The sequence below is a fragment of the Chenopodium album genome, chromosome 2 (genome assembly GCF_948465745.1).
Source record: "Chenopodium album chromosome 2, dcCheAlbu1.1, whole genome shotgun sequence".
In the NCBI taxonomy this organism is placed as follows: domain Eukaryota; kingdom Viridiplantae; phylum Streptophyta; class Magnoliopsida; order Caryophyllales; family Amaranthaceae; genus Chenopodium; species Chenopodium album.
This window is the reverse complement of record NC_137835.1, coordinates 84,342,854-84,365,036: the sequence shown is the minus strand read 5'-3', so window position 1 is coordinate 84,365,036 and position 22,183 is coordinate 84,342,854. Positions and strand designations below refer to the sequence as shown.

General features: G+C 30.5%; 4 protein-coding genes, 1 non-coding gene and 1 pseudogene across 5 annotated transcripts; 2 read left to right on the top strand and 4 right to left on the bottom strand.

Annotated features, from left to right (window-relative positions):
- Positions 1 to 294: 294 nt before the first annotated feature.
- On the bottom strand, positions 295 to 2,320 carry LOC145578082 (flavanone 3-dioxygenase 2-like). Its single transcript, XM_081635479.1, has 4 exons — positions 2,092 to 2,320; positions 1,663 to 1,913; positions 1,095 to 1,413; positions 295 to 519 (listed from the first exon to the last, which is right to left on the bottom strand). The coding sequence occupies exons 1-4, from the start codon at positions 2,296 to 2,298 to the stop codon at positions 295 to 297; spliced, it is 1,002 nt and encodes a 333-aa protein (XP_081491605.1). The 5' UTR covers positions 2,299 to 2,320.
- Positions 2,321 to 4,233: 1,913 nt separating this feature from the next.
- LOC145591347 (protein DOWNY MILDEW RESISTANCE 6-like) lies at positions 4,234 to 6,842 on the bottom strand. The gene is made up of 4 exons (XM_081647783.1): positions 6,604 to 6,842; positions 5,859 to 6,109; positions 5,263 to 5,581; positions 4,234 to 4,726 (listed from the first exon to the last, which is right to left on the bottom strand). Exons 1-4 carry the CDS (start codon positions 6,805 to 6,807, stop codon positions 4,475 to 4,477), a joined length of 1,026 nt encoding a protein of 341 aa, XP_081503909.1. The 5' UTR covers positions 6,808 to 6,842; the 3' UTR covers positions 4,234 to 4,474.
- A 2,683-nt stretch (positions 6,843 to 9,525) lies between these two features.
- On the top strand, positions 9,526 to 10,958 carry LOC145591338 (RING-H2 finger protein ATL16 pseudogene; annotated as a pseudogene).
- A 1,016-nt stretch (positions 10,959 to 11,974) lies between these two features.
- LOC145607344 (5.8S ribosomal RNA) lies at positions 11,975 to 12,127 on the bottom strand. Its single transcript, XR_014105547.1, has one exon. It is a non-coding gene; the product is annotated as a 5.8S ribosomal RNA (ribosomal RNA).
- An 829-nt stretch (positions 12,128 to 12,956) lies between these two features.
- On the bottom strand, positions 12,957 to 15,026 carry LOC145578073 (protein DOWNY MILDEW RESISTANCE 6-like). The gene is made up of 4 exons (XM_081635473.1): positions 14,817 to 15,026; positions 14,299 to 14,549; positions 13,749 to 14,067; positions 12,957 to 13,214 (listed from the first exon to the last, which is right to left on the bottom strand). Exons 1-4 carry the CDS (start codon positions 15,009 to 15,011, stop codon positions 12,957 to 12,959), a joined length of 1,023 nt encoding a protein of 340 aa, XP_081491599.1. The 5' UTR covers positions 15,012 to 15,026.
- A 6,038-nt stretch (positions 15,027 to 21,064) lies between these two features.
- On the top strand, positions 21,065 to 21,833 carry LOC145591331 (protein DOWNY MILDEW RESISTANCE 6-like). The gene is made up of 2 exons (XM_081647765.1): positions 21,065 to 21,409; positions 21,544 to 21,833. The coding sequence occupies exons 1-2, from the start codon at positions 21,125 to 21,127 to the stop codon at positions 21,793 to 21,795; spliced, it is 537 nt and encodes a 178-aa protein (XP_081503891.1). The 5' UTR covers positions 21,065 to 21,124; the 3' UTR covers positions 21,796 to 21,833.
- The last annotated feature ends 350 nt before the right edge of the window (positions 21,834 to 22,183 follow it).

Genomic DNA, 22,183 nt, shown 5'->3' with positions numbered 1-22,183 from the left:
TAAGCATAATCATTGGTTGTATGGAGAAGGACAAGTGAATTCTTACCGCCCTAACATAAAGGTAGCGTTATTTATATAATTGACTAACAATGATCAAAACAAAGCGTGTATTTCTTAAACGGAATAAGTATTATTCATATAACTGATTGAAAAGTTTAAATTACATACTCCATTATATGTTTTTTCGTCTAATCAGCCAATACTCATAATTACTCAATATTCTTATTCAATTTGTAAATTGATCTTATTATTACAACAAAATGAACAAAGTACTAAACATATAAATTCATTCAATTAACCTCCTTTTTTTTCCAGATAAGATGTCCTGAACATTTGAATGAAGTCTGCATAACGAACGCCCTCATAAAGTTGAGGATTATTTGCATCAACAAGAGCTTTAGCAGGTTCTACAATGCAGTCTCGTGTTGGCTCGATGAACGACACGACTGTAAATCGTTCATCATCTTTGTTTGTTACTGCTCGATGCTCCGCGCTACGCAGCTTTCCATTGCTAACAATCTGTAGCGAATAGCAGATAAACCAGATCATTTTTTTACTCCCTTTACTACATAATTCAAAAATCAAACAATAATTCCTAGCAATTCTTCGTCTATTAATTGGTAGGATGTTACGTGGTCTATATGTAGGATGTTACATGGTCTAGGCGTCTAGCACATTGAACAGATTTGTGGAACACAACATAAACTTAATTAATGTCCTTGATTGAGCTAACATTAAAATGATTAATAAGTCAAATTATAATTGTTTGATTTTAAGTTAAAAGGAGAATTAATTGACCATGCAACAATAATGAATTTATGTGTAATACATGCAATTATCTTATATTATCATGTGAATGTCTTGGTGAAATGGTGAAATTTTTTATGCTTATGTTTCCTAATCACTTTTCACTAGTGTTGGCCATTGGACTAGGTTGATTGATTGGGCCGAGCTATAAAGTGGGCTAATTAAAGTGGGACACTGGGTATTAGAGAAACCTAAATTAAAATGTGTTTAATAGTTACATGTACACATTTACACAAGTTGGAATTATTCGCGAACATTATTTAACCAAAGAAATTATTAAGAATTACCTGTAATTGGTATCCAATGTTGACAACAAATGCATTAGGAATTGCTTCGACACCAATCCATTTGCCATCCTTCAATACTTGAAGTCCTGGGACATTCCCTTGAAGAACGAAAGTAATAAGGCCAGGATCACTATGTTTTCTGGTTCCCAGGGTTAAACTAGGATCAGGGCACGGTGGATAATGGTGAACAGCCATAACATGATTCGCACTCAATTCATTTTCGAAGTACCCCGGTTCGAGCCCTAGTCCTTCGCTTATGAGCTCCAATAATCCCGATCCTAGCTTCCCAACTTCGCGTACATACTCCCCAACAACCTTCCTGAAAATTCTACTTGCTAAATTAAAAATGTTTATATTTTCGTACAACATAAAATTTGGGGATTGTAGATATGTTACCAATTTAATTGCCGTGGTCCATGGACATTCATTCATGTATCTTTTTTTTTTTTTTTTTTTTTTTTTTTTTTTTTTTTTTGGTGTTCTACCCGGTTTACCCTTTGGGCTAATCCGGATTAAGTAAGAAAGTAAATACAAGAACTTGTACATATTGAGGTGTTAAGTCCATTACCTGCATCTGTCAGGTTTTTCGGGCCAAGATTTGATACATTCTTCTAAAGGAGTACACAAGAGCCTTACAGAATCACGCCAATTGTGAATATCTTCTTTATCAAAATCAATATTGCTTGTGTTAACTATGCATTTCTTACTAATATCCGATGAATAATATTTCGATATTTCCTCCTTTGGAAGCTCAAAAAATTCCTTAAAAATTTCTCTAGTCTCATCAACCACTTTTCTAGATACTCCATGATTGATCACCTGCATAACACATATTATTATTATTATTATTATTATTATATCTCAAAAACAAAAAGTCATACAACCTACAATAAATTAGTATTATGTGTTTGGTTAAAAAATTTAATTCTGACTCATGATCACCTCTATTTTAAATAACAAACGACTTAAACAAAGAAATAAGGCTTGTATTACAAACCTGAAAGAATCCGAATTCATTACTAGCCTCTATGATTTTTTGAATTGTTTCTTTACGATTCTCTCCTTCGCCTTTGCCTAGATCAATAACCGGAACATTGCTAGACGTCGGAACAACTTGCTTTCCCGGCCTTTTCTCCGGCGGAAACACGTAACTTTCAGGCAATGTTGTGCCATCTGACCAGCTAGAAACAAAATTCTCCGCCATTTAATTTGTTAGCTTTTGGATCTTAGAGAATGAGTTGCGTGCTTGTAATGTCTTATAACAAAGTTGAACCTACAATTTTAGAAACAATTACAATATAGTCATCAACCACAAAGGGGACACTATGACCAAAATCATACCAAGTAACAACTAACAAGTCACCCTTAGATTTTATGTGCTCATCGGATTGATAACTAAAATTCCGTAGATGAGTAAACTTATGCTAGATCTGGTACATCATTTAAATTAAAAACCACTACTCGTACACGTTTATATCTTACTTTTAATGTCGATAATCAATATTAAAAAGTTGCTAATTCATTACGGAGTACAACTTTCGTGACTGTGCTAAATAAAATGACTTCTAAAATTATCTAGAAAGTAATAGCAAGTAGTAGTACTTAAAGAAAATAAATCAAACATACCAAATAATTTCTTTGTCTAAGCTAGAAGAAATATTAATCTTATCCTTTATCAAGGAAGAAATGATATTAATCAAATTTGTAAAAATAAATGAATACTCTTAAGAAGTTATTACCTGGAATTGAAAGTCTCTAATGAAGAAAGGAGATAACTCTGAAAAAATAGGCGTACTGAATAGTGAGTGGTAATAATGGCATACGAAGTTTTTTTTTTTTTTTTTAAAGCGGCATACGAAGTTATTTTTTAATCAACGTACTATTATATTTGTAATGGATAAATTACAATAATAAGTTCCTGTTATTTTATATTAATGCGCATATCCATATACAATATACTCGATCGTTACTAGTATAATTGAGTTTATTTTATTTATTTAGTTTAATGCTATTTAAAAACCTTTATTTCATTTCATGGGACTTTTGTCTTTTTCTAGCTTGTATGGTTAGGATTTTGTTTATACAAGATACGTACATGAATTAGTGTATTATGTGTATATTAACCTTAATAATGCCGTTACGCCCATAGCTCACTTTATTTTTGTTCTCTTAGGGCCTGTTCACATTTACTGAAGTGAGCTGAACTGAACTGAACTGATTGGAGTTGAACTGAACTGAACCGATTGGAGCTGAACTGAACTAAGTTGAAATGAATATTTTATGAGAGAGGGAAATTAAGAGCTGAACTGAACCGATTGGAGCTGAACTGAACTAAGTTGAAATGAATATTTTATGAGAGAGGGAAATTAAGAGCTGAACTGAACTGAACTGAACTGATTGGAGCTGAACTGAACTGAACTGAAATTAAGTAAATGTGAACAAGCCCTTAGTCCCATATTAACATGCTTAATATCGTTTATGTTAGGATTCGATATTTCGACTTTGCTAAATCTCACACAGTGATTAAGGAGTTTAAAATTGATTGATATTCCGTATTAGATATTGATCTAGATTTTCTTAGATGAAAACTACGAAGTAGTAATTTTTGCTTGCATTTAGTTGGTAATGTCATACGAACAAAGAAGTAGTACAATTGAAGGCATAAAGTCAACTTTTTATATAGCACTCTCTTTGTCCCTAAATTAAAAGCTTATTCTCTTTATTATGTGAGTAATAAATATTAAAAATAAACTTCTAATAAAAGGACAAAGGGAGTATATTATTCGGTTTATAGTAACATGGTTTGGAAACGTAAAAAAGATTTACAGGAAATCTAGATTAATACACTTATAGTAGACTTTTCACTGCTGAGAAATTAGAAACCACGTTGTGGTCCATACACATCCAAAAAAAATAATAAAAAAAAAAAAAAAAAACACGAGGCCTGTCAGTTTAGGCTTTGTCAAAATCCGAACTACGCATAGATTGATGTCCAATGCCATTTGTGATGGGCCTGACTGAGGTTGCTACATTTGGGCCTTAAATTCTTTAAATTTGTTTGTGAGATTAAATTGAAGTCCAATTTTAGTTCTTTCCTAAAATTTACTAAACGAGTGCAACCCCAAGAAAAAATTATACAAGTACACCTTGACACGGAGGTAATAATAAAATTTATATACTCGACTAAACAATTGTTAGAATAGTGCATGTATTTTGAAACGGAGAAAGTATTAATTATATAACTGATTGAAAGGTCTAAAATTACATACTCCGTACATAAGTACTCATAGTTACGCAATACTCTTACTCATACCAATATTTGCAATAATTCATCCCTAAATTATATACTCCATACTAAATAATAATCCCGATTTATTTACTTACTGTTGATTTTCGAAAAGCTCCAAAACTTTAGCAGGTTCCCAAGTACTATGAGCTTTAAAAGTCTCAATAAACTCAGCATATTGAAATTGCTTATAAAGTGGTGAATCACCCATTTTAACAAGAGCTTTAGCAGGTTGAATGATGCAATTCTTTGATGGTAAAATGAAGTATGCTGCAGTTGTTCTTGCTTTTTGTGTATTTGTCACCACTCTATGCTCAGCACTTTTCAGCTTTCCATTACTAATAATCTGCCATAAATAAATTATATACCATGTATTAGTATTAAACATTTGGATCTCATGTTTTTTAAGTTTCGTTCTAATCTCTCAACATAATCAATAATAAAACACAACTTTTCACTAGATGACCTATTTTAACTATTATATATGATGTATGCAGCTCTAATGCCTACATATGTGTCTCAGTTTATATTTATCACGGGTCGATCAGTGTTATAAATGTTTATTTTATGCTTTAATTGACATTTTTTCCAATCTTGGGTAACATTATCTTAATGTCTATGAGTTTGTATGACTGTATCCATTTATTTACTCACTTTTAGTAAGATAAGGAAATTAAAAGTAATCACACAAATTGTTACTATTTTAGGATATATGATTAGTTTTTTGTCCATATAAGATAATAAGTTCAATGTGATAAGATAAAGACTGTAGATTTAGATCGATAAGATGTAATAAGCTCAAATAAGACATGGTGTAGCTTTATAGCTAGCTAGCGGGCCAATAAGATAACATAAATGAAATTTGGGTGAAAGATTCATTACCTGCATTTGGTAGCCCATGTTAACCACAAATGCATCTGGACAAGGCTTAACAAGGAGCCATTTGTTGTCAACACAAACTTGGAGGCCAGGAATAGTGTCTTGAAGAAGAAGTGTTATTACATTTGGATCACAATGCTTTGGCAACCCTAAAGTTAATCTTGGATCAGGACATGGTGGATAATGGTTCACTGACACAAAAGCATTCTCATCATAACCATTTCCAAAAAATCCTGATTCTAGCTCTAAACCTTCACATATTAGGTCTAGAAGTCTCAACCCTAGCTCTCGCACTTGAGTAGAATATTTCGCGACCACCTCTCTACATATCATGAACGAATACACTAGTGAATACATAACAAAAAAAAATCTTATACATTTAAACTAGAATGAATATGAGATACCTTATTTGTCGTCTTATTACAAACATAAAAAGATGCATGAATTAAAAAGGCAATATATAAGAAGCTACGCAATTTTTAAGTATTAAAATCTAATATGAATGCAAATGTCGGTTCTATTCACCTGTTTCACAGTTTCCAATGTCCTTAATAATAATCAAGAGAAATTAAAGGAGCGAATTGAATAAGTATAATTACCTGTATCTAGGAGGGTTTCGGGGCCAAGAATCAATACAGTCTTCCAAAGGAGCACAATTATGTTTCAAGCAGTCTCTCCAATAGTGAATTTCTTCATTTGCGTAGTCAAAACTGCTTGTATAAAGTCTGCATTTCACATTACTTTCCTCAGAATATAAATGTGATTTCTCCTCAAAAGGTAACTCAAAAAAATCCCTAAACACCTTCATAGCATCTTCCATTACTTCTTTTGCAACTCCATGGTTGATCACCTGTTTCATATTAATTAACACTAATTATCACATTATTATAAAAGATTTATCTACTAATCCACATAAAATTTCTTTTATTTACCAATATTACTTGTACAATTCTTTTTTCGAATATATTAATTTGCATGTATGTATATGATAATAATTTTTGGTAGAAAATATATGCAGAATATTCTTCCACTTAATTTATGATTAATAACTTAGTGAAAATATAAAAGTACGTCTTAGAGTGTTCTTTCTTAAATCAATTAAACTACTCCGTACCTTTTTTTTTTTTTTTTTGTTGTTGTTGGTCTGATAACTATATCTATATGAAATATGAATTATGAATTATCTTCTTTAATATATTTGTAGTGTTTGTACTACGAATATGTTACACCCTAATCGATTATGAGGTAAAACTCAAAATATTAAGTTTTAAAATCAATCATTTTGAAAATTTATTATATGATTAGTAATAATAATAGCATAAAAGAAGGAATACGAAAAATAACCTGGAAAAAACCAAAATTTTTGCAAGCGTTGATAATTTGGTCGACAACAACTTTTCGATCATTTCCATTAGCTTTGAAGAGATCAATCACTGGAATTTCGCATGCAGGATAAGAAATTTCTCCTGGTCTTTTTTCTGGAGGAATTATATAATTTTTTGGCAACGATTTTCCATTAAACCAGCTTGAAACTATCTTTTTCTCCATTAAACCCCTTAATTAAACTCACTAATTTAACTAAAAAAATGGTACTATAAGTTTAATTCAGTTTGAAGTTTGTTATCAAAGTGTATTTATATATGAAGCTACGAAGAAGAACATACAATGTATGAAAAGGTCAACTTATAAAAATATTATTTTTTTTTATTATTTTTTTTCTAATTATAAAAGGATTTGAATTAATTAATGTAATGTCGTCTCAATAATATTGAAGGTTACTTAACTGGCTAACTCATGCTATTTTTTGTATGTTTAATTTGTCACGGCTTATTTCTTATTGATCATATAATATTCAAAAATGTCAACTAGAATATTGAATAATAATATATGATATTTATTTCGGTTACATTATTGTATATACTTCCTATTCTATCTAGAAGTAGCATGTTTATCCCTTTTTATTTTTCATTTGATCTCTATTATTATATTTAGCCAACTCTAGAGATATTTAATTTGATGTCTAATGTCTATTACCTAAAATACTAATGATATGAGCTAAAACGCCCTTAGCTAGGTTTTATATGTACTCTCTTAAAATGTAATTTTAATTCTAACAATGTAACATATTTTTTAAAATGTAAAGCACGCATCGTGTGCAATTAGATGTAGTACATGCGTGTAGTTAACATATATTATAATATTCCTATCATTTTATTATGATGACGTGAAGTACATTATATGCGAAGGTGGGGAGGATTTTGACTTTAATAGGAAAGAAACATTATTTTAAAATTTCTCTTTCAGTGCTTAATGAATTGGATGTTGATGATGATGCAACTTGGAAGAAAGGGATGTTAATAAGTAACGTCTTAACTAATGTGGTCCATAATATAGTATTATGCATTATATTTTAAGATAGAGAGAAAAATAATTAAATATAGTTTAAACATCAAATCAAGTTATTTATGATCCACAAATAGTTAGCAAGAAGGAGCACCATTCCCTAATTTATTGCATGAGTTCATGAATAAATTAAATTCAAAATAGACTCTTGATATTGTTGCTATTTGCTGATGATATGATGCATTATATTCTTTTTTTATTCATATTTAAGAATCATTTAATTAGGATGATTTTGATGGTTAAAAAAGTCAATTAAAGTAGATTTAAAATTGATACTCCACAATTCATTAGGGTACGGTGATCTTCGCAATACAACGTGATTATGTTAAACAATTACGAAATTTTCAATAGAGAACCTCAAAAACTATTTTACTTTTAGAGTCATATGTTTGATGGAGATCGAGACTTCCCTATAAGACTAATAAGAGTAATAACTAGACCTGTCAATTCTTGACCCGACCCGATTCCAAACTCGTTTTACTGAGAGATAATAGATTTACTAATAACTATCTAATCTTAACCAATAACACATAATTAATTTTAAAATAATGGAGTATATATATAAATTGAGATGATAAGAAGTTTACCTCAAAATAACATGAAATGTTCACAACCTGATGTACTTTGTGCATGATACTAGCTCCAAAAATACAAAAGAAATTGCCATCATTTACATTGACTTTATTGTTTTTAATATATATATATATATATTGTAATGTATTATTTTGTAAAAAATAATAATGCAAATTAATTAACTTAACATGGTGCTATGAGTCTATGACCTACGGAATAAAATCAATTAACATGGCTCAACTAGGATTGGGAATTACCTAGTTGATCTTCTATTTTGTAAATTGGGTGTTTACTTGATCAATTAAACTTCTTTCAATAATTGGCTATTCTAATTAGTGTATACGTAAATTGGTAATAAACCATAGAAGTGTAGTTTACTTGATTTCAAATCAAGTCGAATCTTATAACCTTTACACTCATGTAAACAAAAATTATAATAAATATGAAGCATTGTATAATTAATAATTTACATAAATTGAATGAACAAAGTGGCATGGACCATCTACCATACTCCAATTTTCTAGAAACATGGTCAACTCTCCACATTGTACGTACTCCCACAAGGCTACCACACACACGGTGGGGACCAATTCATGTCCCCACTTTTGAGGTTAAACACCGACCTTAAAATTCTATCTTAATTAAATATTATTATTACTCCCTAATATAAACAACTACTCACTTTCCCCTAATCCCTTTAATAAGGTATAATACTACTTTTCTCAACTACTAATATATGTCTTTGTTATACTGATTTTTGACTTGGACAATGGCTCGAGTCACTATGTTTAATATAGTATATACTTTATACATTTCAAATTAGATGACACGTTTTGACTTTTAATCATATTTATTAATTTTTTTTTTATTTCTATTGGTTAAAAAAAAAAAAAAAAATATGTCATCTAATTTGAAACGGAAGAAGTATATAATTACCTCTGATCCATGTTATTTGCAACTTTGAATAAATTTATATTTCATAAATAATACTCTAAGATTACAAAATATAACTTTTTTTTTTTTAATAAGGCCAATATATTCTGAATTACTTAATAAAAGTCTTCCCATGTATCATTGACTTTGTACCATTTAACAAAAAACTATAGTTATACTCTACATTATAAAAACACAAAAATAAGGTTCTTAATTTTCTTAGTAAATGTTTCACATTTAGGCCCCACCTCACCCCATACCTCTAAAACAACAACAACAAATTACAACACATACTAAAATTATTTAGTATATTTTTTTGATGTTTGTGTTTTCCTAATTGGAGATCTCAAGATTCACAACAAAGAGATCTCATTCAAAACACTAACTTCTTAAAACCCCAAACTTTTTTTTATTTTCCCCCAATTCCAATCTCAAAGTTATGGATTCATTGACCAAACACCTAAAAACCCAACAAGAAAACAACACAATTACCTCTCAATGGCAACAACAACACCAACAACAACCACCTATAATAAACCACACTTCTTCAAATTCAGACTTCCCAATAGCAGTTGCATTATTAGCCATTATGGCAGTTGCCATTCTACTAATAAGCTACTACATCTTTGTGATCAAGTGTTGCTTAAATTGGCAAAACCTTGATCCCTTAAGAAGGTTCTCCATTTCGAGAACCCCACGAAACGATCAAGGCTCCATCATTTCCTTCTCCCCGATGATGGATGGTTTCCATCATCGGGGACTAGATGAGTTCCTCATCAACAACATCCCCGCGATCCAATACAAGTCACATATTTCCAATGACCGCGGTTTAGCCCTAGGAACTAGCAAGAGCTTTAGAGGTTGCGCGGTTTGTTTAAATGAATTCGAAGAGAAAGAAATGCTTAGAGTTCTTCCTAGGTGTAACCACACATTTCACTTGGATTGCATCGATGTTTGGCTCTTGAACAATGCAAGCTGCCCTCTTTGTAGGTCAAGCATTTCGGGCAGGACTAAGTACCCTCTAGATCACATCATTGCACCAAGCTCATCGCCTCAAGAAGTGCTTTCGCCTTTGTTTAGTGGCAACCTAAGCATGGTTAACTTCAATGGAGATGATCAAGACTTTTTAGTCATCGAAGTTGGAGATGAAGGTAATGAAAGAGTTGTTGCTAATGCTACACAAACACAGAGGAAAACAGAACACAATAACAACAAGTTAGCTAGGAAGTTGCACAACTTGTCTATCATGGGAGATGAATGCATTAATTCAAGGCATAAAGATGAGCAATTCGCGGTACAACAACCTATTAGGAGGTCGTTTTCTATGGATTCAGTGGCAGATCGTGGGTTAATCTTGCAAGTTCAAGAGATTGTAAGGCAGAATCAAAGACAATTATATGATAATTATAACAACATTTATAATAATGAGGTTAGTAGTAGACATTATGAAGAGTGTAACAATAATGTTGGTAATAATAATGGAAGGGTTAGGAGGTCGTCTTTCTTCTCATTTGGACATGGTCGAGGATCTAGAAGTTCCTCAATTCTTCCTATTGAATGTGATCGATTATGATCCATGAATTTTTTTTTCAATCTTGTACTTAGCTTCTTGTTTAGATTCTATTCATTCAATCGTTTTTTATTTTACTTTATTCTATTTTTTTTGTATACATGTAGCGATGATAGATTCAAAACATTAGTCTAGTGGTGAAATGTGATCGAATAATTGAATATGAATATTAGGAGTGGTGTTTAAGGGCATTCTAAAGTATCTACGGAAATTTTGTAAAGTCATTTGAGTTTTTATTTTTTAATCAAGGATTCAAGGATGACCACCTAATGTAAGAGCGAGTATTGTATCCCTGAATAATTATAAGATTTATAACCGAGTCACCTACGATTGTCTTTGTGATAGCAAAAATTTTATGTGACGAGGAAAGTGATAGGAAACAATTGTTCACAAATTTACTTCCATTAAAATTAAAAGATTCACACATTATGGTGATATCTTGATCAATATTATCTTGATTTTTTTTTTTTTTTGACGGATTATATATAAATCAAAGATTGTTTAGTTATACAATACTATTACGTATGCTACATATATAGTTAATGCACAAAATTCAGAAGCATGTGCTCTACTAAATGTCCTGAGTTGTTCTAGTGATTTTATAAGCAAATCTTTTCTTTTCTTTCTTTTTTTTTTTTTTTTTTTGTATCATTTACATATATTTTTCTCCCATATCATACGGCAATATTTCCGGCAAAATATCAGCATATGTCACATTATATATGGTTGACTAGCGTGTTGATGTGAAAAAAAAAATTTACTATAAAAGTTTTTGCTATTGTTTATGACACAAAATTATTTTAGTTCATTCCTTAAATCAATACAATTGTCAACCAAAAAATTCACAATACCCAAACTATAATGGATTTGTTTACTTTAACCCAAAAAAAAAAAAAAAAAAAAAAAAAAAAAAAAAAAAAAAACATTTACTTCTAATAAATTAAGAAATTTGGCATCACTTTTATATATGAATCTCTGTGAAGATCACTAAAAAAAACAAGTGAAAACTTCTAGTTAGTAGAAGAAATGAGGTTATTTGGTAAATTGCACTGCCTATAATTTTTCATTTCCCGCAAAATGTTAAAAGTTGACGTAGATAAGTAAAACTTTTTACATTCCGTCAACAAAAAAAAAAAAAAAAAAAAAAAGTAAAACTTCCTGTAAGATTGTGCAATTACTTCGTCAAAAAAAAAAAAAAACATTGTGCAATTACTAAGAAATACAACTACATTGGTGGGAGGCAGGCGTGCCCTGACCTAAAGGCTTCGGGCGCAACTTGCGTTCAAAGACTCAATGGTTCACGGGATTCTACCATTCACACTAAGTACCGCATTTCGCTACGTTCTTCATCGATGCGAGAGTCGAGATTGATATCCGTTGCTGAGAGTCGTTTAATGTTAAATATGACGGTAAATTGGATGCTTAAAGGCAAATTGGATGGTTTCACCCACCCAATTGGACTCCTAGAGGGTATTAGGGTCTATAGGTAGCTTCTCGGCAATTTTTGTTTCCGGGTAAAAAATAGTCGAAAATTGGCAAAATTAAAGGCTATAATACACGCTTTTTGACCAATTTCAGAGGTTCCGGGGCCCGGTGTCGAAAAGTCTCGAGATACTAGGGGATACATCCCAGGGTCATATAATGTTATTTGGAACCATATATTATCATTATATGCTGCCATAAATGTCCGTGATAGCCTCGACTTTATGAAATGGGTGCAAATTGTAAACTGGTAAATTGACAGTTTGAAGACATATTGGATGGTTTTACCCACCCAAATGGACTCCCGGGGTGTATTGGGGTCCATGGGAAGCATCTCCACAATTTTTGTTTCCAGGTCTGAAAAAAGTGAAAAATTGTCCAAAATTAAAGGCTATATAATACACGATTTCGGGTTAATTTTTGACTTTTTTTTTTTAAAAAAATGAACTAAATGCGTGGGGTGAATCATGGGGTCATATAAGGTGGTTTGAAACCATGTGTAAACAAAATACGTAGTATATAACTTCTCAAGTCCAACCAAACAAGCACTATACCATATATATGTATAACTTCCACGATTCCACCCATTAATTACATACTAATTTTTCTTATCCGAGGAGAATGTTTGCTTCCATTATAACGAGTCTATAGCTCAATAATTATTCATTATTTATCTTCTATGTACAAAATTTTTATTGTTGTTTAGTTAACTTCCTTTAATCCTCGATAATTCGATCTAAATCACCTCTTTTTTAATCTTGTAAGGCTCCAAAAGATTTTCAGGCTCTTGAGTACTAAGAGCTTTGTAAGTCTCCATGAATTCGGCGTATCGAAATTGTTTATAGAGTGGTGGATCATTTTGAGTAAGAGCTTTAGCAGGTTCAAGGATGCAATCCTTTGATGGCACAACGAAGTATGATGCAGTTGTCCTAGACTTTTCTGTATTTGTCACAACTCTATGTTCTGCTCCTTTTAGCTTCCCATTACTTATAACCTGCATATAAAATAAACGTCACAATTTATATTTTCATAATTTTGCCAATTAATAATGTTATGAATGCACTAATGTTGTCCGTCAAAAAAAAAAAAAAAAAAATCAAGGAAATATACATATATAGAAGCTTGAAATTTATAGTGATCTATATCATGTTAGGATATTTTTTGAAATAGAAAACTTGTCTATTAAGGGCAAAAAAAGGAGGATAAGGGGTACAAAGTCGTCCATGTACCTCTATATGACTATACATATTAAGATATGTACTACGTAAAAAGAATGTAAAAGGCCAATTTAAACAAGCAATTAGTAGATCGAGAATGGGATTAATTTGCATATATGTGGTTGGACGAGTTAATTAAAAATGCAATAAAGTAAAGTTATCAATATTTAGACGTATCAATTTTTTTTTTTTTTTTGACGGAGTGTCAAAATTGATATTTATAAGGTCATGAATAAAATTATTTAAAATCAAAAGTATGTTGTGAATTCAAAACGTGAAAGTTGAGAGTTGTCAATTAAATTAAAAGATACCTGCATTTGGTGGCCCATGTTAACCACAAAAGCATTTGGACGAGGCTGAACGAGTTGCCATTCGTTGTCAACACGAACTTGAAGGCCAGGAACAATATCTTGAAGAAGCAAAGTTATTACATTTGGATCACAATGCTTTGGTAACCCTAATGTCAAACTTGGATCGGGGCAAGGTGGATAATGGTTCACGGTAAGGAAGAAGTCCTCGTTATAACCATGAGCAAAAAAATCAGATTCAAGCCCTAATCCTTCACTTATTAGGTCTAGAATTCTTGATCCTAGCTTTCCCACTTGACTCAAATACTCCCCTACCACCTCCCTATATGTAAAATCGATTTTACTCCATAAAATTAGTTTCAATTCGATAAAAAGTAAATTTAACATTGAGTGAATACAACACACACGCATGCAATGGTAATAATTATCTATAAACTATATATATACTTGTTATTTGTATAAAATAATAATTAATTAATTAAGCACCCATGCATTTGATAATAGAAAAGTACCTTTATTCGCCACGACTTTAAAATGGGCCAAGTAAAATTACCTGTATCTAGGAGGGTTTCGAGGCCAAAGATCAAAGCTTTCCTTCAAAGGAGCACAATCATGTATCAAGCAATCCCTCCAATAGTGAATTTCTTCATTTTCATAATTATAACTACTTGTATAAAGCTTGCACTTCACATTTTCATCATGAGTATATAAGTGAGATTTCTTCTCGAAGGGCAATTCAAAGAACTCCTTAAACACTTTCATCGCGTCTTCCATTACTTCTATCGCAACTCCATGGTTAATCACCTAATTCACAATTAACTAACTTTATTAGTTTATTTTGTAATGCCTTTATGACTCATCCGGACCAAAAATATTTATCAATAATTTTTTTTTTTTTTTTTTGTGACTAACTCGGGCCAAGACAAAACCCTACTATTAATCAATAATGCTCGATAAATAATATATTGGACGGGAAAGTAATAACAAATGTACAAACAAATGTATTTATTTTCTCAAAATTGTTATGGAATATAATAATGAAGAATTAGATAAAAGAAAAAATAATTTAACCTGGAAGAAACCAAACTTTTTAGAAGCCTGAATAATTTGATCGATAATTTTTGGTCGATCAACACCTTTTGTTTTAGATAGATCAATAACTGGAATCTTGCATATAGGATAAGAAATATTTCCAGGTCTTTTTTCAGGAGGAATTATGTAACTTTCAGGCAAACTAGACAAGTTTGAAACCATCCTTTTCTCCATTATTTGCACTTTACCTCACTAAAGAAAAGGAGAGAGGCGCTAATATTATTTGTAAGGAATCGAATCTATAAAGTAGAGTTACTAGAGTATATATAGATGCATGAAAAGGCTAATTATAAAATTATGAAAATTTTTGTGTACACCCGATTTACAATAATATATACTATGTACATTAAACAGTTTATGGTAACTTTACGCTAATTTGGGATAAATTTTAACCTTGTTTGAGGTAAATTTGTAAATAGGCAATTACATTAATTTAAAAGGGTAATAATGTAATAGAATTATTTTCATTGTCACTCACTAAGATTTGATATTTAATCATTTAAAGAAAATAACTTTATTAATAAAGCATAAATAACATTAACTTTTTTTTTAGTTGCACACGATTTGTGTGTTACTTCATATTTGTTTTTTTTTTTTTTTTTTTGATTTAAGGTAGATTCTTTGTTAATAGAAAATATATATCCAATTTTGAAAATTATTCACTTTTTGAACCATGCATAAGTTTTTATCTTAAGAGAATACTCTAAAATAGGGCAGACAAAACAAGCACGCAATGCCTACTATAAATCAATTATAAGGATTATAATTGCTAATTATAGAATAGAGATTAATTTCGATCTCATCAAGGATAATTACAAGATAAATATAGGGAAAAAAAAGAAGATATTAGTACGATTATGGATTACACTTGCAAATTGCGATGTACATAAGAATTTATAGCGTCATTAATTTTTCCAATATTTGCACCAAAAATAAATAAATAAATAAAAATAATTTTTCCAATATTTTACTTTTAAAAAAAACCAATATTTTAGACTTTATAAATTTTGTCAAATGGTGTACTTGACTGTATTTTATTTACGCATGCATTGTGTGCAAGTGCAAGTAACTAGCTAGACTTCATGCTGGTTTAAAACTTTACAATAATACAATTATTATAGAATTTAAATGAAATCAGAAAGATACGATTATATAATAACATTAATTAAATAAGAATCATTCATAATTCTACAATCATTTGCAATCCGATGCCATTTTAAAGAATAATTATTCTTCATATCAAGTGAGGCCATTTTAAATAATAAATATTTTTTTTCAGTATAGGAGTATACGACAATCTTTTGGTATATTTTCAATCTGCGTAACTTGAAAAGTTTACAATTTACAAGTATAAGTTTTCACATATTCTTATAGGTTACTTCATTGTGTTAATTATAAGTTCACCTTAAAAAAAATAATTTTCAGTAAAAATAATTTCAATTCAGTAAAAATAGGCTCAGTTCAGTAAAAATAATTTTAGTTCAATAAAAATAATTTCAATTTAGCAAAAATAAGGTGACATGAACAGAGCCTTATAGGAATTTAATATGTCAGTGTCACAGGGGTTACTTGCTCAGTAATTTAGAGGTTACTTGGTCAGTATTACAATAGTAATCGGTAATGTCATATATGAGTTACTTTATTCTTTAACAAGTGGCTACATAGTGTGATCATCTTAACACAAAACACACTGATAATTTTATGTTACTTAAAAAAAAAAAAAAAAAAAAAAAAAAAAAAAAAAAAAACTTAATGTATTATCAATTAAATTGAAATCCTAATACATAAAGAGGCGAGGACGACTTTAATAACATTTTTTTTTTCATTACTAAACATAAGAGTATACCATTTAGGGTATATGCTAATTTGAGCGGATAATGCGCATATTTGCATGACTAATGGCTTGTTCTCATTGGCTGAACTCAGGTGAACTGAACTGAACTGAGCTAAACTGAACTGAGCTGAACTGAACTGAATATTTTATAAGAGAAGGAAATTAGGAACTGAACTGAATTGAACTGAACTGAGCTGAGCTGAACTGACCTGAATTTCAACGCATGAGAACAGGCCCTAAGCGGTTTATATATAAAGCCAATAAAGGACAATTAGAGCAAGTTAAGTTTTACTCATAATTCATAAATGTAATTATAAACAATTAATTAAAGTTTAAATTAGTGAATTGACCAGCTCATGGATGCAAATTGGGTTGCTACTACTTGAAACTTTGTATGTATATATAGGCCGAACTTGGGTTGCTCATTCTCAAATTTTTACCCTTGCATTCGAACTAAATGCAATTTGAGTATTCTGACCTTAAAACGTTAAATTTCAACTTGCCATAAAACTTAATATAATTTGAGTTCAAGTATTTTGATTTCTTAAATTCGTATATGTAGCTGATCATATTGTGGCCAGTCATACTGTTTATTTCGTTAGTGTTATATCGGTTACTAGGTCAGTATTATTGAGATACTTCGTCAGTGTTGGGGTTATTCGATCAGTAATACTAGTAATTGATAGTGTCAATGCATGCAATGTGTGCATAGCTTTTATAATTTTGAAAGAATTACATGTTTATATGTTAATAGATAAGGGGCTAACACTTCATTTTAATCTTATATGGTGTAAATATTTTAAACACAAAAAATCAATAATTCATAATATGAGTTGAGGAGAGCGTTATATAACACCTAAGCTTATTTGTAAATGCATTGAATAATTAAATGTAAAATATCAAATTCTAGAAACTTTAATAACATGTGGGCCACGTGGCATTGTTTGGGACAATCCCAAAGTAGTATTTAAAACTAGGGAAAAAAAGACTTGCGTGGACCTGGTCCACAATAATATTATTGTGAATCCGAGATCTATACACACGCAACTGACATTATATTGAACATAGTCACCGTTATTTTTAACATAGTAACCTTATTTTTAACCTAGTAACCTTTATTAAAACTACTACAACGTTTAATAATATTGTGAACTTGAAATACGACTCTATTACCGTAATTTTAACATAGTGGTCTTTATTATTCATATTGATCAGTATATAAAATATTTCATTACAAAAATAACCACTTAGGCCTATATATTACCAAAATGATTTTTATTTCAACATAGTGAACTTTTTTTTTTATAGTGACCCCTTTTTTTTTTATTAATAAAACAATCATACTTTCTCAGCTCTAATATTAGTGGTCCATAATAAATTAGTGTGAACCGGGTTAATTTAAGAATTTGTAGGGAAAAGATATATGCAGGCTGCATATAATAAGCTAAGCTAAAAGTGCAAAGAATAAACATAAAATTAACATTTATTACACCGATTTACTCGTGAATTGTTGATAAATTCCCAACTTAATACTAAAAACGGAAGTATATTAAATGCTTATATGCAGCCCTCGAGGATGCATATAACATTATCCTTAAAACTAAATCAATCAAGATATTCCTTTTTTTTTTTTTTTTTTTTTTTTTTTTTTTTTTTGTTGAAAATCAAGATATTCCTGTATGGATTTATGGATATGATCAACCAAGATATACTCTAATTAAATACTATTATATGGAAATAATCATTCAAGATTGTACAATATCTTTAATTTACAAATATTTTGAAAATTCTATAAAAACAATGATTTCTTAGCAAAAAAGTTGCACCTAAACTTGTACTATAAAGAGGGGGGGCAAAATTGCTAATTCTTTTTCTCATCATAAATTGCAGCTATACTAATTATGGCAAACCTCCTCTCAACTAGCGTTATTATTGCAAATAGAGAAATTCCTCAAAAGTATGTGCTTCCGCCGGATAAAAGAACGGGTTAGTTTTTTTTTTTACTAGTTGTTTAGTTTTCTTATAATCTTCATAATTTATTTATGTTTCATGTATTTTAGCTTTGTTACATAATTCAAGTAGGCCCAAATGATCTGCTTCTTCTTCAGTTGGCTTTCACCAAACTTGGCCCGAGATATTCTTTTCAAAGTTTATTTTAATTAATTCACCTCAAAATAAATAAATAAATAAATAATGATGTGCTTCTTGTTGTCCAAAAACCTAAGATGTGCTTGTTTGCGACTAATTAGCAAATAAAAGTAAAATGAGTGAAGTTGTACCATATGTATTGACATATATAGTCTATTTTTTTAAAAAAAATTTAATTTATTTATTTCGAATTATACTCTTTCATTTTAAAATTGATAGTCAAGCCAATTAGAGATTAGCTTTTTAATAAATTAATTAATTAATTTTGAATTATACTCTTTCATTTCAAAATTGATAGTCAAGCCAATTAGAGATTACTCTCATAACAAATAAAAACTCGTATATAGCAATAAGACGGTCCTTTAATTAAAAAATTGATACAAGATGTGTAATATTTAAATTTGCTGTGAATTAATTTTGATCAAATACAATGGGATAAATGCATATAAAAATAATTTTTGATAAATTCAAATTAATTAAAGTTCATATAATTTGTTGTGAATTACTTCGTATAAGCCTGTTTGAATCGGTTAAATAAGTTTACATAAGTTGCTACGGGTGTATTACATTCACTTGCTTTTTACTATTTGATCTTATCTTAACTTAGTTAAACTTATCTTAACTTACTTCATTACATGTTTGTGAAAAAAATATTTAATGTTGATAGAGTATAAAACATATTCATGGGCTTCAACCATCAGCTTAAGCTTTTGGTTCAGTCGGTCCTCTAACATGGTATCGGAGGCAGCGTGACACAAATGTCACAGCAGGTTCGAATCTCATCCACCCCCCACTTTCAAGTGGAACATTAAGCGCTCGGTATGAGGAGGGTCAATGCTGCATCTGCACTTCTTACCAAACAATTTAATAAATTTGAGTTACACATAATGTATGACCATTCATTTAATCTAATCTAAACTTTTTTTTTTTTTTTTTTTTTAAAAAAAAATCATTTTTTTCTTTATTTCTGCTCTAACATGAAATACGAGTTGAGGTAAGTAATGAGTTAATTACAAATTCTTAAATGGACCTGGTTCACACTAATTTATTGTGGACCACTAACATTAGAGAAAGTATGGTTGTTTTATTAATAAAAAAAAAGGGTCACTATAATTAAAAAAAAAGGTCACTATATTGAAATAAAAATTTATTTTGGTAATATATATGCCTAAGTGGTTATTTTTGTAATGAAATATTTTATATACTGATCAATATGAATAATAAAGGCCACTATGTTAAAATTAGGGTAATAGCGTCATATTTCAAGTTCACAATATTATTAAACGTTGTAGTAGTTTTATTAAAGGTTACTAGGTTAAAAATAAGGTTACTATGTTAAAAATAATTGTCACTATGTTTAATATAATGTCAGTTGCGTGTGTATAGACCTCGGGTCTACAATAATATTATTGTGGACCAGGTCCACGCAAGTCTTTTTGTAAGTTAATTAGGTGAAATAAACATAGCGTTATTAAGACATGCATGCGGAAACTTTTAGTTGAGTATCCTTCTATATTATTTTCAGGTCATGCAGGTAAAATTGAAATTCCAATAATTGATCTAAATGATGAAAAGAATTCAATCCAACACATTATGAAAGCAAGCCAAGATTTGGGATTATTTCAGGTGCATACATCTTATTATATATTAAATTTTTATTAATTAATTACTTGATCCTAAGGATAATTTATTTATTTCTATAATTTTCTTCTCTCAAAATAGGTGATAAACCATGGAATTTCTAACGAGTTAATGAACGATGCAATGAACGTGTTCAAGGAAGTATTTGACTTACCTCCAGAGGAAAGATCGAAAATAAACATGAAAGAGGATTTAAAAAATATTTGCAGAATTTATTCGAGCAGCTATAACTATGATACCGAGGAGTTTCACTTTTGGAGGGATATTTTGAGGCATAATTGCAGCCCTTTGGAGGAATGCATCAAATTTTGGCCTCAAAATCCCAAAAATTATAGGTAATCAATCAGATCACTCACTAAACATTATTAATTTTAACGCATAATAAGTACGTATTGGCTCAATAATTTTAACGCATAATATATGGGCATGTCTGCTTGTGTCTACACCATTTGTTCAATAATGTGTACGCTCAAGTGAAAATAGACGTATTGGCTTCTTTTAAAAGTAAAAGTACATAATACTGAAGTCTACCAATTGTTGAATACAAAGTGTATATGTAATCCTTTTTTGGTCAAAATACATACAACGTTAATGAGTTGTATTTTACTCTCATGCTTCAATTTTCAGGGAGATAGTTGGAGCATATGTTGTTGCCTTGAAGGGCATGGGAATGAAGATCTTAGAGAATATATCCCAAGGACTTGGGTTAGAAAAAAATTATTTTGCAAATGAACTAACTGAAGACAACATTTTAACTATAAATCACTACCCGATATGCCCTGATCCAAGCTTGACCATAGGGCTACCCAAGCACAAAGACCCGACCCTTATAAATATAGTTCAAGCACCCGCCGATGTTCAGGGGCTCCAACTCTTTAAGGATGGACAATGGTTTAGTTTTGAGACAGCTCCTAATGCATTTCTGGTCTTTGTGGGCAATCAACTTGAGGTAATAAATATAGTTCCAAATGATACAATTATTAAATTGTTCTACAATTCCTCGTACCAAGCACCTAGTAAATATGTAAAATATTAGTAAATAGCATGAGTGATGATTATTAAACAATGTGCACCTTGAGGCAGGTTGTTAGCAATGGGAAGATGAAAGGGGTGGTGCATCGAGTCGTGACAAACTCAAACAATGCGCGAACAACTGCAGTGTTCTTCGTTAGTCCATCGATGGAGTGCATTGTTAAGCCGGCTAAAGCTCTTTCTGAAGCAGGAGATTGTGGTCCACTTTATAAAGCATTTCGATACAAGGACTATTTTGACATCCACACTGGCCATGATGGGGATAGAGATGCTATACTTGAAACTTATAATTTTAAGATCTAATAATCATCAATGCCAAAATTATACCACCTTCGACACAAAATGTTAGGTCGTAGCTACTTTAATTGTTTTTGTCACACAAAATAAGTTAAAGTAGAAATACATACAAACATATCGTGGAAGTGCGTGTGTATAGAAGGTAAGGGAATCTCTCTACTTACAAACGTAGTTGGTAAAGATTGTGTATGACCTCAAAGTCACAAGGCATATGAACTCCCTACCAACTACAATGTGACCTTGGTCATCCCTTTTTTTCCAACTTTTATGTCAAATACTTAGGTACTGCTAATTATTCAAGTATAAAGGGCTCATATTAATATATTACTGTACTAGTAATTAGTTGACTATATACATTACCTCTGTTCCTAAATTAATTTAGTAGACTAGAAAA

Coding starts and splice junctions, on each gene's coding strand:
- LOC145591347 (XM_081647783.1), bottom strand. CDS start 6,807: ATGGAGAAAAAGATAGTTTCAAGCTGGTTTAATGGAAAATCGTTGCCA. Junction 6,110..6,603: donor AAAATTTTGGTTTTTTCCAG/GTTATTTTTCGT, acceptor AATATGAAACAG/GTGATCAACCATGGAGTTGC. Junction 4,727..5,262: donor ACATGGGCTACCAAATGCAG/GTAATGAATCTT, acceptor TATTTATGGCAG/ATTATTAGTAATGGAAAGCT.
- LOC145591331 (XM_081647765.1), top strand. CDS start 21,125: ATGGGAATGAAGATCTTAGAGAATATATCCCAAGGACTTGGGTTAGAA. Junction 21,410..21,543: donor TTGTGGGCAATCAACTTGAG/GTAATAAATATA, acceptor ACCTTGAGGCAG/GTTGTTAGCAATGGGAAGAT.
- LOC145578082 (XM_081635479.1), bottom strand. CDS start 2,298: ATGGCGGAGAATTTTGTTTCTAGCTGGTCAGATGGCACAACATTGCCT. Junction 1,914..2,091: donor ATGAATTCGGATTCTTTCAG/GTTTGTAATACA, acceptor TGTGTTATGCAG/GTGATCAATCATGGAGTATC. Junction 1,414..1,662: donor GAAAAACCTGACAGATGCAG/GTAATGGACTTA, acceptor TAGAATTTTCAG/GAAGGTTGTTGGGGAGTATG.
- LOC145578073 (XM_081635473.1), bottom strand. CDS start 15,011: ATGGAGAAAAGGATGGTTTCAAACTTGTCTAGTTTGCCTGAAAGTTAC. Junction 14,550..14,816: donor AAAAGTTTGGTTTCTTCCAG/GTTAAATTATTT, acceptor ATTGTGAATTAG/GTGATTAACCATGGAGTTGC. Junction 14,068..14,298: donor CGAAACCCTCCTAGATACAG/GTAATTTTACTT, acceptor TTTTACATATAG/GGAGGTGGTAGGGGAGTATT.